Here is a 17,938-nt window from a genome sequence, read left to right on the forward strand (position 1 = left end):
TAGGTCTATTTTGAAAATATATAAAATATATATATATATATATATATATATATTTGCATTCTTATCTTCAATGGACTGCCACATTTCACACAGTAAGAATAGCACATCTACATACCTATATGTTTCAGAAATAAGGAAATCAGAAATTTTATTTGATTTGCTTTTCAATTATTTATAATTATAATAATCACAATTATTATTGTTGTTATTATTATTATTATTATTAACTTAAATAAAAATAAATGGACTAACAATTAAGAAAATCAAGTCCAAGCTTGCCAAGTAGTAATTATTAATAATCTGTGTAAATAAATAATTATACAAAGCATATTAGTTAATATAAATCGAAGTTAATGTTAATTAAAAATATGAATGAAAATCCATCTTTGGATTTTCCAAAAGGTTTGTGTCAAATATCTGACAGAGACTTAGACTTTAGAAGCGTTTATCTCCAAGTGCAAACGTACAGCGAATTTCACTTAGTGTTGGTGTCGACATACATTGAAACAAGAGAAAACAAGAGAAACAAGAGAAAATAAAAAAAATACATACTGAATTTGGTTAAACCAACAAAAGATGCCTTTTGATGATATGAAATAATTGTTTTCATTATCACGCTGTTCAAAACATTAATCAGCATGTATCTATCACATTGCACAAAGATTATGGATTGGGGCGCTTGGATTGTATTACGCTACGCCACCTCGTGGCAAGATCTTTGAATTGCAACTCCTGCTGCGTACAAGTAGCTCGCGGAACAGTCCGCGCGAATCATTCTGTCAATTGAAGAGTAAGACTCGCTCGAGACACATTTAGTGCACGGGATTGGAACGAGATTGGAGAGCCAACAAGCCGGGCAATTCACTTTAAATAAACCAAGGGATGGCTTTCAGGACGCCTGCTGTTCAGCTGCACCTTAAAACGTGTTTTCTTCTGCTTTTAGGGGGTCTAATGGAAGCTGCCCAGGAGCAAGGAAGCATGTACATGTGGATTGATGCCAATCAAGCAAGAATATTAATTGGTAATGGTGTTTTGCGTGGCTTCTTAATGGCACATGGATGTTATTACAGCCCAATTGTAAAACAAGCCAGTGCATAATAATTTACCTGAAAGTTTTTTTTATTTTTTTTATTCATGGGAAGCTTGTGAATGCGAAATGCTTTATTCAACAGGTTTTGAGGAGGATATTTTAATAGTTTCCGAGGGCAAAATGGCCCCATTCACACACGACTTCAGAAAAGCACAGCAGCGAATGCCAGCAATACCTGTCAATATCCACCACGTGAACTTCACCTGGCAAGCCACTGAGCAGGTACTGTGTGTGTGTGTGTGTGTGTGTGTGTGTGTGTGTGTGTGTGTGTGTGTGAACCTTCATTCTGAAACGGTTGATGGCATGATTAACCAGTCGCTTTACACTGACAAATTATCCACATTATCCTGATGCCGTCTTTTTCCCCTTTAAAATGTCTTCAAAACAAACTGATTTGATAAGCAAAATTATTGAATTAAGTTGTTAAATACTTAAAAAATAAGTTGTTTTTCGTATGTGCAAGCTTTCCATTTTATTGATTTGTGATTAAAATGCTCGTGTAAATAAGCTATTTTAGTATAACTTTGAAATACAATGAACATTTTGAAACTATTTATTTATTTACAATGTTTATTTTTATTGTTATTAGTAGGCTATATATTATTTATTACTGTTATATTTATTAGTATTCTCTTGTTTACCTGTAAAAAATATCTTAACATCCTTAAAACAAGTTAACTTATTTTGTAGAAAATAAATTCGTCAATGAGTTAAGAATAATAATCTCAATTCAAAATATTTTCTTTGAAAGCTAATCTTATTTTATGCAGTTTTGCCTGTCAGCTGAATGTATCATGTTTTAAAAGGAAAAGGGTCAGTTCAACTCTTGTGGTATTTTGCATGTTGGTGTTGTAAAGCGGCACGCGGATCAAAGCGCGGGCCCGCCGCGTGAACGCGCCTCATCATGCATGTGCCAAACATCTGGGTCGTCATCAGCACACTTAGAGCACGCGTGCCAGAGCCCGCGCTTTATTTCACAACGAAACTTCCATTTGGAATCACTTTGTTGCGTTGTTATTGCTTGTTGATCCTCTCTGTAATTCGTTATGGTTTTGGCAGAAACTGTGGCAAGTGATGCAGAGCTTTTCCCCCCAAGGTTTAATAATAATAACAATTATATATTAGGCTACATGACTAAAATCAGTAAGGAAGTCTTTCAGATCAGATTTTAAAACTCAGTATTAACTAAGGCAGTTATATGTTTTCATGTAGGCTATATTTTTATTTTTATTTATAACAATGTTAAGCATTATAAGTAGGGGTGCAACGGATCAAAAAACTCACGGTTCGGATCGTTTCTCGGATCAGAGTCACGGATCGGATCATTTTTCGGATCAGCAAAAAAAAAAAAAAAAAAATTATTAACACTTTTAAATTATTAAATTAAAATATATAAAATCAACTTAAAGTGCACAAGGCATAATATCTTTTTAACATAATTCATGAAAAACAACTTAAAGTGCAACATAAAAAGGCATCTCCTTCCTTTAAACATGGACCAATGCTTTATGTGTTTCCACTGTCATATAGGGCTGTCAAAATTGCTCAAAAATGACGTTCGAATATTCCCTCTAAAAAACACATATTCGAATTATTCGAACATCTGGTTGCGCATTTTGTCAATGACGTGCATTAGGCCTATGTCAATAACAGGACAAATTAATACAAAGAGACATAACTACTTGTATATGTAGTTCATTTAAGTTTAAACATATTTGACAACGTATTACCTTGCTCGCTCGCACTCGCAGGCACTCTTTCTCTCTCTCTCTCTCTCTCTCGCCGTCACCCATGCTGCGTTCACACCAAATGCGAATAGAGCGTCTGGCGCGAGTGATTTCAATGTGAAGTCAATGTAAAGACGCGTTTACGCAATCAATCCGCGGATCACGTGAGTGCCGAACCGAAGATATTGATCCGAACGGATCACGGATCAATGATGATCCGTTGCACCACTAATTATAAGGCATAACAATGAAAGAAAAATATAAGCAGCATTATTTCACTAAAAACATAATTAGGCCTACATAATTAAATAAATAAAAATGATGGCAACATAATTAAATGAAAAAAAATATTTTTTTAATTGATATTATACATTTATTTTTATTAAAGTTTATTCCCACTAAAATATTTTTTTTTTGATTCAATTCAAATGTATATGTATCATACTTTTCACATTAAAAAGCTTTCCGAAGCAGTTTTACTAAGAATATTGCCTGCCAAAAAAATATTTTCATGATTTGTTATCACAACATTTTGTTATTTTGACAAATCAACTTAGATAATTGATGTGGTTCAGATAACATAATATTGGTAGTTTCTGTTGATTAAACCAATCTCCCTCATTGTATTAACTCAATTTTTTTATTTCAATTAACTTAAAAATTTTAGGCAGCCAGGTTACTAGGCTACTTTTTTTAAGTTAAACCAACAATAATTATTTTTACAGTGTAATAAGGTGACAACAGCAGTGAGAAAGGTCATAAAATTTGCATATACAGTCAAAGCGAAAATGTTCATGAATAACAGTATGCTCACATTGCTCATGTGCCAATTTTCCATTAAAAATGTCAGTTTATTAAAATGTCAATCCTGAATGATGGCTATTTATTGCCTCTTTAATATGAATCACTTGTTGTATTCTTAATTCGGATGAAAGCGCCTGCTAAATGAATAAACGTAAGTGTAAAAACAAACGCTCTTGCATTCACCACAGCTTCATTCACAACTTTGAATGTATGTACCTAAACAGATTTTTTTTAGGAGGGGAGGGGGGATGTACAGGAATCTCTTTTCACAAATGATCTATCTTTGCACGCCGGGATCATAATCTGTGAATGGCATGTTGACTTGACGAAAGAGCAGCAAGAGGGAGAAATTAAAATAGCAAGGGGAGGGATACGGAGGAAAAAGAGAGGGCCCACTCTGTCCTGGCCCCTGTTAGCTTCAAAGACGGCCGCTGAGGCTTTAGAACAAAGGTCTCCGGCATAAAAGGCTGGCGGCGAGAGTTATCTGTGTTGGTTATTACCATTCAGCTGTAGGATTAGCTAAGCTCTCCACACAGCTTGTGTACTTTTGCCTCCATCAAACGCTGCCCAGCTTTTACACTCCGAAATCTAGAGACCAGAAAAAAAAGAAAGGGAAAAAAAAGAGCCGTCTACCTCGCTTTCATCTCCTTTTGGGACAGTTTTTTTGTTTTTTTTGTAGCGCATGTTTGGCCTCGCCATCACGGCTGTCCTCACAAGTGTGTAATTCTCAAAGAGTTGAGGTCATTAGTCAGAGAGTGGAGGAAATTGATTGCCTTGCAAACTTAAGGATACCCTGAAACCCTCTTTTTAGTCTTTACAGATGTATATGTGCTCCTGTCATGAACCACATGCAACCTTTTTTGTGCTATTGTCCCAGATGCCCCTCTTTATGCAAATCTACACTACCTCTTTTAATGTTTTTGAAGTCTAAAACAAAGTTCACCTCTGTTTATCTTTTTTCTTTTTCTTCAGGCAGAGTACTTCTATGAGTTTCAGACTCTGCGTTCAATGGATAAAGACATTATGGATGACCCTACTGTCAACGTTCCTCTCTTAGGATCAGTGCCACACAAAGCTTCTGGTGTGCTTTTCATTATTTATATATATATATTCATTATTTTTATTATATATATTTGTATTTTATTTTATTTTTTTATTTTAATACATTTGTATTTTATTTTTTTATTTATTAATTATTTTATTTCACTGATTTTCCTCTTAACAAAAGTTTTGATGATAAACTGGTGGAATAGTGCAATAACGATGATGTGCATATAATCTCAATTCTTAAAATCACATCTAAATGATTATATTATTATAACCCATGAGACTATTATAACCCATGAGACTTGTGGTACATGGATGCTTAAGGTTAATTAATCAAAAGCGGTGTTGTGTACTCAGTGGTCCAGGTGGGCTTCCCATGTCGAGGTGACCAGGATGGTGTGGCAGCATTTGAGGTGACCATCCTGGTGATGGATGCTGGAGGAAACGTCATCCTGAGGACACCACACAATGCCATCTTCTTCAAAACGTGTCAGAGAGGTGAGCTTTCAAACCTTACATGTTGATGCACAAAATGATTGAGTGGGTTAAAGGAGATTGTTATGGGAATGTAAATTCTGGATCAGACATTGAAACTTTGCTGTTAAAAGCCTAGAAGCAATTTTATTACTCAGAAGAGTTTTCAAGTTCATTCAGCTCAGCTTAGTTTCACCTAAAATAGAATATAAAGACATAAATTAAACATTTGTTGACATATAGTATGAGTATAGAGCTGTAAGATGAATATGGTGTTTTGGAAATGGCAAGATGGTAAAACATTTGGTATTCTGACATTATGTGAGACATCATTGAGATCTAAAATTCTAGAGAAGGCATACACGAATATTCAAAAGTGTGGGGGAGTAAGATTATTTTTTTATTTTTTTAAAGAAATTAATATTGTATTCAGTAAGGATGCATTTAATCCAACAAAAGACATAGCAAAGACATGTATAATGTTACAAAAGCTTTCTATTTCAAATAAATGCTGCTTTTTTTAACTTTCTATTAATCAAATAATTCTGAAAAAACAACAATTTATCATGTTTTCCATAAAAATATTAAGCGGTATAACTGTTTTCAACATTGATAATAATAAGAAATGTATCTTGATCACTAAATCAGCATATTATGATTCCTGAAGGATTGTGTGAATATATTTAAAATATATTAAAATACATAACAGTTATTTTAAATTGTTATCATATTTCACAATATTACAGCCTCGGGGAACATTAAAAACATTAATCTTACTGACCTTAGTTTTAACTTTTGAACAGTAGTGTATGTGAGAGTAAAGTTTTTCTTTTCTCAAGAGAATAACCTGGAAACTTAGGGGAAAGTTTCCATTTTCTCTAGAAGAAACAACCTTAATGAAAAGACCTATACCAAAATGTGTTTAAAATACATTTATTTCATAAGTATACTACAAATCCATTAGCATATTTACTGACATATCGAGACTAACTGATATGAATATTATAATTAAACTTTATTTGGAGTACTTCTTTATTGCACAATGCACATTTCTTAATATTAAGACTAAAATGTGTTTTAATATCACTATTATGAAGGATAGAATGATCTCTGTATAATATCAGTCTTTAAATTCAAGATATTTAAAATTGACCTGAAGTACATTTTGCAATAATTCCACTTTAGCACAATCAAATATACTTAAGTATATATTTAGTTATACCTCAGCACTATTTCCGGATAACTAAAGTACATTAAGTACAAAATTATTTGTTCCAATTTAGCAGACTTTTAAGTTTAACAGTACAATTGCAGGGTGTTTATATTAATGTATTCAAAATTTAGCATAAAATAAATGTATTAATAAATATAATAAAATAAAATAAATAAATTAATTTCAATACATTTTGGCATATACATTTTTCACTTGGGAATTGAGATGTTATTTATGATTTTGAGAATGGTTTGTCTCTTCTTTAAGTGTATTTGGTAAGAAAAGCAGAGATCATGGTATGGGTGATTCTCAACCTCACCCACAAAGCCATCGCTGGCTCATGAGGTCATGTGAATCCTACCAGCTGCAGCCCTTTAGAATGAGCGTGTTATGTTTTTCTCTGATCCCCCCTCCCTTCTCACACACACTAACCTCACGGTGTTGCATTCCCCTACACACCCTTCTCCACCCCTCTCCATTCGGCGTGTAGACTTCACAGATCAAATGGTCCATCTGTCTGAAGCCACCCCGCAGGGAGGAAGCGAAGTGTTTCCTAGTGACAGCTGAGGGTGCCTTAATGACTAGTACTCACAAGTTGTTTTTTTAAAAGTCTGGCTGCTTGAATTTCACCCACAGGACAAAATGACATTGACGAAGTTGATATAGCTTAACACTTTCAAGTTTATCCTCTTTTCGAGGACCATTATTAACAATATTGGACTTTTATATCTGCATGGATGTTGCATTGAACGAACCTTAAAATGGTTATTTGAACCAGTAATTAATATTTTGTCATCATTTACTCGCCATCCTGTCATTCCAAACTTGACTCCCCCCATGTGGAACACAAAAGGAGATGTTTAGCAGAATATCCAAGCTGCTCTTTTCCATATGATGAAAATGAATGTAGACTTAAGGCCAATTTATACTTTTGCGTCGGGTGCGCGTAGAAGGTACGGCGTAGCATACGCATTGACGTGTACCATACGTCGTACCCTTCGCCGTACCCTGACGCGCACCTCCTCAAAAATTTAACTACGCGTCGCGGCGACGCGGACCGCAAGATCTGTGATTGGTCGGCTGGATAGCATCGCGTTTCCTCCTACGCATTTCCGGAATGATCTTCTGCACTCTGCACCGCCCGCCCGCCATTTTTAAATTCCGAAGATCAGTGAAGAGCCATGGAAATAGACCAAGTGACCTAGAGATTGCTTGAAGAAGTGCGGAAATACAGCCATCTGTATGACTCATTCAGTCGCCATTGCTCGTAGAAACCTAAACTCAAAACAGCCGCGAGGAATGTAAACACAGTGGAACATTAAAACCCACCCGCGCCAACTAGCGTTTCGGCGGTGTAACTGAAGAGCAACACAGACATTCGCAGAAGTATAAATGCTCACGACGGCGTCGCCTACGTGCGTAGCCTACGACGTACACTACGGCGTACACTCGACGCAGAAGTATAAATTGGCCTTAAGACTAATGGGGGGTAGACCAATGGGAACACTTAATATTCTGGAATATTATTAGCTTGAATGCACTGACACTATTGGATGAGAACTGAACTGAGTTGGATGATGCTTCAAAGCTGAACTGAACTCAGATAATTGATGAACTTTACACAGTCTTTTTAAATCCTTGTATGAAGACCCAGATGTATGATGTTATCACTGAAAATCCAGCTTTACAGCTTCAGTCCCCATTCACTTTCATTGTTAGGAAAAGAGCAGCTTGGGCATTCTGCTAAACTTCTCATTAGTTTTTTCACAGAGAAAAGAAAGTCATATGCGTTTCAAAACGCATGAGAAAGAGTAAATGATGACAGAATGTAAAGTACACTAAACTACATAGTCTTTAAAGATGGTTGTGAATTACAATCAAACATTTCTGCAACAACATATGGGGCCACATTGTGTTTGACAGAGTTGTTGACATTGTGGTTTCACCTCAAAGCTATTTCCCTCCTTTTATATGCTGGTGTCAGTACTGTTATTGAATTCACTGGCCTTTCAACTTCTCCCGGAATCTGATGTCCTTGAAGTGGCGTAGGAAGGGAGTAAGTTATGGAGAGTTTGGTGAAGATAAAAAAAATAAGAAAGGAAATGTTCTCACCATTTATGTCTTCTCTCCTCTTTCTGAAGCAAAGTGCCCTGGTGGTTGTCGCAATGGAGGCTACTGCAATGAAAGGCAGATCTGCGAGTGTCAGGATGGGTTTTATGGGGTGCACTGTGAGAAAGGTAACCATATTTATATAGACCCACCATCAAATTAAAGTCAGTAAGCAGGTTACTGATAGTGTAGTTTACTACATGAAACAAACTCAAATGAAAAATAAAATAAAAACAAATTATTTATATTTAATAAAACTTAATTATTTATGATATATTTAAACATTATAATTGAAATATAATATTTATATTGAGTTTTGATGAATAGTTTTGGTCTTACTGGATCTCTCATTGTCTACCTGCAACAAAACAAGTCCATCATCAACAGATGTGAGCATGTAGAACCTTGTCATTAAGTGTCCACTGACAATGCCAAATAGATATAAAAAATAAAGAGAAGTGTATTCTATAAGAATCTTTTTTCAGAAAGACAAGCTTCCTTTGGAAACAAACGAGTGCATATAGTTTATTATGATGATGATTATACTCAACCTCAGGGCATCACTTCCCAAAATGCCTTGTGCAAATTACAAAGTGCGGTTAAGCCCGCTATGTACTAGTTTATATGAAAGAATGGAGCATGCATGTATTCTAGAAGGTTTCTAAAAAAAAAAAAAAAGAATTACCCAGCAGGTTGGGAGGCACAAACATGTGTTTTTCATCTATTTACAACTTTAAAGAGCGGTTTACCAAAAAAGGCTTCCATTAGATGCTGAATATACGTTCAATATCCTCATTGTAGCTCTGCTGTGTTTGTACATAAACCGCTTCCACGAAACACCTTTCATCTAACAGCTTTTGGCTGATTTGTTTTCGTCTGCATCGCTGCCAAAACCACAAAGTTTTGTGCTTTTCATATCGAGAAAACCTGCAGCCCAAACAACAACAGCAGCAGCAAGAATTTTAACTTGTTCATTTTTCATTTCAAAATAAAACGTTAATGTATTGACTACATACATGTTTCAGCCTGGAAGCTCTGTGAAATATCAAGTTACATTTTGCATTAAGATAATTTGCATCATTTGGGCTGAGCTTCTAATCATAAGCATATTTTAAGGCGTATTAGATATAACAAACAAAATCCTCTTTTCCTCATTTTTAGCCCTGTGCTCCCCTAGATGTGTGAATGGTGGCCTGTGTATGAGCCCAGGTGTGTGTATATGTCCTCCGGGCTACTTTGGACCCAGCTGTGAGAGAGGTTGGTTTCCTTCCTGTTACTGTCTATCCATCATGCTGCTATTGTGCTATCTTATGCCACCTTTCATTATAATATTAAAGTGCCCCAATTATGCTATTTTAAAGGCTCCTAATTTTGTTTCGGAGGTCTGCTACAACACTTGTTCTTGCATCCAAGGTCAAAAAAACTTACATTTTGTCATAATATACATAGCAGCATCACCTTATTTCTCATAGTATCTGAAAGGGGATTTGCTTTTGCTGCACAAAAAACAGTCGACAACACAAACCAAGCTCTTCCAGGCTTCAGCCACAACTACAGTGTTTGAGGGCGGGTCAATGGAGATGTTGTTTACAGGCAGACAATGAAGACCATAGACTGGCATTATGCAAATTAGGTAAAAACCTACATAAGTTTGTGCAGGAAGTAAGACTGTAATTACTGACAATTCGTTTCAGGCAGTTCAGAATCGATTCTTTCTTTTGGGAGGCAATAAATATCTTGTTCAGCAATGAAACTCTGGAGGGCAAAGGCTGATAGGTCCTTTACATGCAATCTGCAAGCAATTACATCATTACCGCATGGCATAAGCTGATTGGCCACTGCTGCAGCTAATGAGATTGCTTGTTCAACAATTAAATAGTTTGGTTCACTGTTTGCTAGTCTATCAGAGTTCCTAGTAATTCAACTTCTTTAAAGTGAATGGTCTTTTATTATTCCAGATCACTAAACAATGTTCCGTGATCTGCATTTATCAGTTCATAAATGAAGCAACACACCTGTTCAAAATCATGTTTGATGTTTTGCAAGTTGTGTTGGATGCGGGGAGTGAATAATTAAGCATATGAGCAAAGCTAGCGTGAGAACATGTATTCTGAGTCAATAACAGCAGCAGGAAGAAAACCTTGCTTTGAGGTTACAGCCAAGCATAGCTTGCGTGAGACCATGTTTTATGCTAAATTCGTTTTTTTTTTCTTCATAAAAATACAATGTACAGGATTGCATGTTACCCTGTGGTTTTGCTGTATGTTGCATGACTATACATTTAGATGGGCTGTTCGAACACCGCAATATATATAGATAACAATGCAGCATGCATGCTTGCTCAGGTAGTTGCTGGGGGTTATTTTCTGCATCTCTATCAGCTTGCAATGGGATATCATTTTTTAAAGTCACACATAGTGCTCGTTCTCATTAGGTAATTTTGAGCCATACTGGTTCCGGAAAAAAAAAGCTAGTTTAGGCCAATAGTTAACAAACCTGAGGATATGGCACCGAGGTACACATTGCAAAAGTCACTAGTAAATTATTCAGGACTTCACTAGCCCAGATTTAAGTCAAGCCACTAGAATTGAAGTAATTCAGCAAAGCAGGTCCAAGCACACAAAGCATAGTCCATTAGCGTTAAGCTGTTCGGCAAAGCAAGTCCAGGCATACAGAGTTGGCAAACATGCAGTTCTCATCTTTGGAGCAGCAGCAGTAGTACATGTCTTGGAAATAGATCTCTGTTGGGGGGACTGTAGTGTCCTATTGTCTTTCTGTTGTCTCTGTGAGGATTTTTTGAATGTCTATTAATGCAGCAGCATGTTTTACACAAATGCATGTGTGTGTTTGCTTGTATTGTGTCATTAGTCTTGTTCCTGCTTTGTTGGGGGATTTATGTATGTCTATTCATGCAACAGCAGCATATCTTAGGCCCCGTTTACACGTACATGGTTATTTTGAAAAACTGAGACATTTCCCTTCGTTTGTGCCCTCCGTTTACACGCAAACGGAGAATTCGCCTTTGAAAAATGATTCTTTCTAAAAACTCCAGCCAGAGTCGAGATTTTGGAAAACTTCGTTTGCACGTTTGCATGTAAACTGGGAAAAACTGAGTTTTAGGCAGCCAACGACCAGAAAGAAGTGATTCGTTGCTGTTGTTGCTATTTTCGGGATTCTGATTGGCTAACGTGGGCTTGAGCTTCTCGTTACACTGCCATCTACAGGTTTGGCGTGCTCTTGACGGCATATATACACGGGTTTGTGTACTGTATACAAACACTTTTCTGAAAACTGACAGGTGTGCACAATGTTATTTTTGAAAACGGAGAGGGTGAAATGCCCGTTTATGAAAATAGCCGGCCACGCGTAAACGTAGCCTAGTACTGCAGCACATTATCAGAGATCCTCTGAAACCCTCCACCATTTATGTCTAGAGTAATTTTTTTAAAGCAAGAAATTCTGATCGCAGTCTCTACATGTTGTTTAATTTTTATTTTACAGCTGTTCTTAAAGGATTTAGAACAGATGCCAAAACCATGAAACATGATTTACCAAACCGTTAGATAAATAAATAAAAGCACAAATTGTTTGTGTGTTATTTCTCTTTGTAGTTTGTGACATGTTCATTGCCTTGTTTTCTCTGCATTAACAGCTAACTGCAGCACCACCTGTTCGAATGGAGGGACGTGTTTCCATCCTGGCAAATGCATCTGTGCCGTGGGCTTTGAGGGGAGCCGCTGTGAGCTCAGTGAGTTCAGCTACACGCTTCTTCATCAGCTCTGTGAAAGGAGCAAACTAAAGTCAGACCACAGTAACAGCACACATTAAAAATGATCCAAACAAAAACAAACAAATGCCAACTTGTTGGCCAAACCCAAGGATTTTCAGATGGGCTTTAAGAGGGGGAAAAAGTTGTTAAATAAGGACTGCAACTACTAAAGGGTGTGGTTTTATGTGCTTGATGAATCATGGTACCATTGTAGTCTTTAAACTAAGGTTTCGGGTCAGTATGATTTAAAAAAAAATTTTTTATATCTTTATTCAGCAAGAATGCATTAAACTAATCAAAAGTGAAAGTAAATACATTAATAATGTTACAAAAGAGTTCCATTTCTAAAATTTCGATCCCCCATTTTTTTTTTACTTTCTATTAATCAAAAAATACTTAAAAACATGTCATGGTTTCCACAAAAATATCGAGCAGCACAAATGATTTCAACATTGATGGTAATAATAAGAAATATTCTTGAGCAGCAGATCGATAATGTGACACTGAGGACTGGAGTAATGATGCTGAAAATGCTGCTGTTTCATCACAGGAATAAATTACATTTTAAAATATATGCAAAGAGAAAACTAATGATTTTGATTTGCTCATAAAAAAGTACCATTCAAAAACCATTAGAAATTCCTGAACTCATAGCTTAAAAGTTGCTAATTCTCTTCGGAGTATTTGGACTTCTAACTAAACAGCTCTATTGATTTATAATGTTGAGTGTTAACTGGCAGTTACATTTTTATCATCATCTTTCAAAGGGAAAGCTGTGTTGTTTTTCTTTGGATGTAATAGGCTCGCTTCCAGAAATTGCCCTCAAAGCAGGTCTCCAAGTAAACTTCCTAAGTGAAGTGTGTTCTCACATTAGTGTTAAATGGGCCGGCACCTACTTGGGCAAACACAGGATGTAATGCAGTTGTGTTGTCACCCTAATCACTAATAACAACCTCATGAGCTCACATGCACTCAAGCAGTGTGGCGTTTTATCTCAGGCTCTGTGCTCTGACACAGAAATACTGTATATACACACTTGCTTCGCTTCAAAGGTCTGTAGTCTAGTTCATTGGTGTTTAAACAACTCTACTTTGACCCCAAATATCATCCTTTCCTGTTCAAAGGCAGGAAGTATTGCAGTATTCAGTGGTGTTTGGTCTGTAAAGAGAGGGTAGAGAAAATATTGAAGTGAAATTTCCCTAACTTTTTAATAGCATTTAGCCATTTGTTACTGTCTGATCCATTGCAGTATCATGTTCTCTCTCAAAACATTCTGTGACATAAACGCCCGGAGTCCCATTGAGGTCATGTTATGTAAAGACCTATTTTCATGGGTATGGATTTCGTTGATTTGTCAAGGAACAAAGCCTCCGCTGAAATTCAGTCAATCTTGATCAAATATGCAGGTGTAAGAGGATCCGTGAGCATTTGGAAAGGGTCTGTCCGCCTTTTATTTTATTTCTCAATCACTTTACTATACTTTTCCATACATCCTCTGCTGGGTGTTTTTACATGTTCTCAATATTTTTGTCTCATTTTCCAGTGACAAATATCTAAACATCCTTAAAGCAAGATCAATTACTGCAGCTTGTTTATATTTACATAAAACCCCAATGGCTAAAATAGTCAAATAAAATAAAGCTTGTAAAACCCCCTTTTTTTTTGTTAAAAATATAAATGGAAATGTTAAATATATAACATTAAAGTTATCCAGTTTGTTCACACTGGCATGAAGTATATTTAACATCTTCCTGTCTCAAAAATGTACATTTTATATAAATGTTAAATATATAATATTTAAATAAATTCAAAATATATATTTTAATGGAAGCCCCCCCTAAATTAATTTAGTATAATTATCGATTTGTTGTTACTATATGTGCATCAACAATTTTGATTGACTGCTTTAAAATGTTATAAATTAAAAAGAAGAGTTCTTTGTCAAGATGATCTCAGCATAATATGAATAACAGATATTTCCATGCAGCAGTTTCTCATAAGACAGTAAATAATTGCAAACAACACTCCCTTTTGTTGTTGTTCTATGTTGTTTTTGCATTTTGGGATTGCGATAATGCAGTTTGCGATGTTGTTGTCTGCAGGTAAATGTCGTCAGCCTTGCAGAAATGGAGGCAAATGCACAGGGAGGAACAAATGCAAGTGCAGCAAAGGCTACCATGGCGATCTGTGCTCCAAAGGTGAGATTATCTCAACTTGGCAGAAGAACTGTGGACATGTTTGATCAAAAGCACATGTTCCACTGCAGCATTGCTCCATGCGCTTTGCTCACGCACAAAACACGCACTGTAAAAATGAACCGCCGGTGCTTGATTGCACCTTAAAAATTTCCACTCGGGCTGCAGGCTCGCTGAACGGCACATGATACATTTCTAAGACTAAACACTGCGTCTCTGTGTATGGCTGAAAGTGTATGTGTATACGTGTGTGCAGCTGTCTGCGAGCCCAGCTGTGGAGTACACGGGACCTGTGTGGAGCCCAACAGGTGCCAGTGCAGGGACGGCTGGCATGGACGTCACTGCAATAAGAGTAAGACAACATCCCACATCCCTTTTCCCAAGGCCAAGTTACTAATTGCCACCTGGAAATGGATTAGAGCAAGAAATCCGCTGTAATGTCAGGGTATTACAATGGATATTTAGATAGATTACCATAAAAATGCCATCGTTTTCTGGACATGTACAATTGATATTCTTGGTGGTACCGTGGAGTGCAATGCAAACTAAAATGAAAACAGCTTTGTTAACTGATTTTTTTTTAATGACCCATAAAAAATTATAAAAAATATTTTTTATACTATACAACTTTATACAACCTTTGCATTAATCATGAAATTGCCACTAGACGGCAATGACACTAGATTTAAACATCTTTAAATGATACCAGTTAATGCATTAACTTTTGCAGCCCTAAAATGACTAAAACAATGGAAATATGTAAGTAGAAAAAACTTTAAAAATGCATTTAAAAATCATAATCTTCTTGGTGCCATGCAAAAGTAATGATCTGTCTTATTTTATTTATTTTTTCATTATTTTAATATTTAATATCAAACATGGTACCACAATATGTTTTGTCTTACCCTTATGCATTTAGTTTATAGTACAATTTAACCACTGGTTTGGCAAAATAAACTATTTTTCCAGTGATATATAATTTTTTATATCATACCACAGTTTGCACCATTTGAACTAAAACCCTGGCAAAGTTACGTTTTTGTAGTATAGTCAAAGGCCCGGTTTCACAGACAAGGCTTAGATTAAGCCATGATTAGGCCTTAGTTCAATTAGGGCATTTAAGTAGCTTTTATAAACTTGCCTTAAAAACATTACTGGTGTGGATCTTGAAATAAAACAATGGCACTGACCTATTTTAAGATATGTCAGTGCAAGTTGCTTTCAGTTAAAACAGCTTAAACACACATTTTGGTCTAGCTCTAAGCCTTGTCTGTGAAACCAAGGGAAAGTGTCTTATTTTCATTAATTATTTTAATATTTTATTATTTATATCGACCATGGTACCGCAACAGTAATGTTTGTGTTTGTGTTATCCTCTTGCATTTAGTTTATAATGCCATTTAACCATTGGTAAAGCAATTTTTAACCACCTATTTTTTTCTTTTTTTCCCAACAAGGGTCAAGAACGGTTTTATAGCAAATATACCAATGCACAATTTTAACTAAAACTCAAAAATGGTTCGATTCTTAGTCATAAACTCTGTTCTGCACGATTCAACGCACTACTGAACTGCTTGCTCTCTTCCTCCAGGATTTCGTGGAGGAGTCTCCAACAGCCAGCGGGCCTCTGGTTCCAAGCACAAGTCACAGCCTGTGGCAACGAAGGACACAAAGGAAGCGCCCGAATCCAGTCAGCCCTCTGAGACCAACTACGTGGTTTAGGCCTCTAAATTTTGGGCCAACGGCCCCTCCATTTTCAACGTTGCCTTCCCCAGAACAAAGCTTTCATCATCCTCTTCCGATCCACATCGGGACACTCCCAAGCTGGACTGCTGCTTTCTCAGAGCGAGACTTGTTTTTGTAGGACTGTAACAGTGTCTTATTTTACCACACTAGCGCCTTTGATATAATATCTCCCACAGTCACCCTTCATCGAGCTTCTGCCCTGCGTCAACCGAGAGGGGAGTGAGTCACATGGTTGTGGTGAGCGTCTGATGTTTGTGCGTAGCCCTGCGGTTTAGCTTCAGATGTGGCGCTGAATCACTTTGAGAAGAGTACGTTACGATCCGAGAACTTCCGGGTGTGGATCCAGCTTTTCTTAGGATGGTAATTGCTGTGTTTGGCCTGTGCTCGAGGTTCGTCACATTTGACCTGCTCATTTTGTAAACGTATTGTCGCCATTATTGTCACTAACATTCTTTTTAATGCAAATCACACTTGTGTAGTAGCTTCTCCAACAAGTACTTGTATAAGTAATATGTATGTTATTCGTTCTATGTAAAATTGAAATATAAAAATATATATTTAGATATGGGTAGACAGTCTTTAAGTGTATGCTTAGAGTTTACTTATGTATAACAATGCACATAAGCTGCTTGTGATGTCATAAACATTAAGCCAAAAAAATCTTCATTTTTCATGTGACTTCATTACACAAATAAAACATGTTTTCTTGGAGCCTGTGAAGATGGATTGTCTTAACTCTTAAAATAATAGTTCTGTAATCATTTAATCACCCTCATGTCATTCTAAACCTGTACGACTAACTTATGTCTATGGAAGGGTCTTGGACGAAGTCCGTCAAGCTCCACAAAAATAGACAAAAGCACCATAAAAATGTAAAAATTGTCCATGCAACTCACTGAAAATCTGTCCTTGCCTCTCTTTGTGGTGTTCATAAGAACAAATTCATTCATTTGAATCAGATCTTTGAATTGGATAATCCAGTTCTGTACTTCAACTCAATGGCTGTCAAGTTAACAGCTCCCTGGAGGTTATTATTGGTGAGTAACAACTTAAATTTTGGTCCGTTTCTCACTTTAGTTGAAATATAGCACAAGTTGTATGGAGTAATAGTACTCTTATGATGCTTTTGAGTTGCTTTTGAAGCTTGAAAGCAGAATGACAGGGTAAATAACAAAATGCACTTTTTTATTTCCTTCAAGGCTTCAAAATATGAATGCAAACTACAGACAAAGTCACAATTTTTTTGTAAATTATATATACACATAAGAATTTGGGGTTTTTGAAAGAAGTTTCTCACACTCACCAAGGCTGCATTTATTTAATCAAAAATACAATAAAAACTGTATTGTGACATTTAATATTTAAAAAATTTAATTTATTCCTGTTATGGCAAAGCTGAATAGTCTTCGGTGTCACACGGTCCTTCAGAAATCATTCTAATATGCTGATTTGGTGCTCAAGAAACATTATCAATGTTGTAAACAGCTGTGCTGCTTAATATTTTTGTGGAAACTTATACTTTTTTTTTTTATTCTTTGATGAAGAGAAGTTCAATTTATGTTTAATCATTTATTTGAGGCATTGTAAATGTTTTCACTGTCTTTTGATCTATTTAATGATTCTGTATGGAACAGCGTTGGAACATGACTCTTAGATTAACCTGCTTAAATGTTATTCCGTCATTTGTTCCACAGGGTTTCTATAAGGGAGGATTGTAAAATAAAGCGAGTTTTACGGGCCAGTCTTGCGGCTTCTGTGCGATTG

At 36.2% G+C, this 17,938-nt stretch overlaps 1 protein-coding gene across 2 annotated transcripts; it reads left to right on the plus strand.

Annotated features, from left to right (window-relative positions):
* The first annotated feature begins 598 nt into the window (after window positions 1–598).
* wif1 (wnt inhibitory factor 1) lies at window positions 599–16,885 on the plus strand. 2 transcript variants are annotated; one of them, XM_082166612.1, is made up of 10 exons: window positions 605–1,021; window positions 1,173–1,312; window positions 4,594–4,702; window positions 5,026–5,166; window positions 8,497–8,592; window positions 9,626–9,721; window positions 12,117–12,212; window positions 14,336–14,431; window positions 14,685–14,780; window positions 16,020–16,885. In XM_082166612.1, exons 1-10 carry the CDS (start codon window positions 883–885, stop codon window positions 16,148–16,150), a joined length of 1,140 nt encoding a protein of 379 aa, XP_082022738.1. In that variant the 5' UTR covers window positions 605–882; the 3' UTR covers window positions 16,151–16,885. The 2 variants fall into 2 exon arrangements, with proteins under 2 accessions (XP_082022739.1, XP_082022738.1); XM_082166613.1 differs by lacking the exon at window positions 9,626–9,721 and having other exon boundaries at window positions 599–1,021.
* Window positions 16,886–17,938: the final 1,053 nt, after the last annotated feature.

Source organism: Leuciscus leuciscus, assembly GCF_965113295.1.
Source record: "Leuciscus leuciscus genome assembly, chromosome: 4".
NCBI lineage: Eukaryota > Metazoa > Chordata > Actinopteri > Cypriniformes > Leuciscidae > Leuciscus > Leuciscus leuciscus.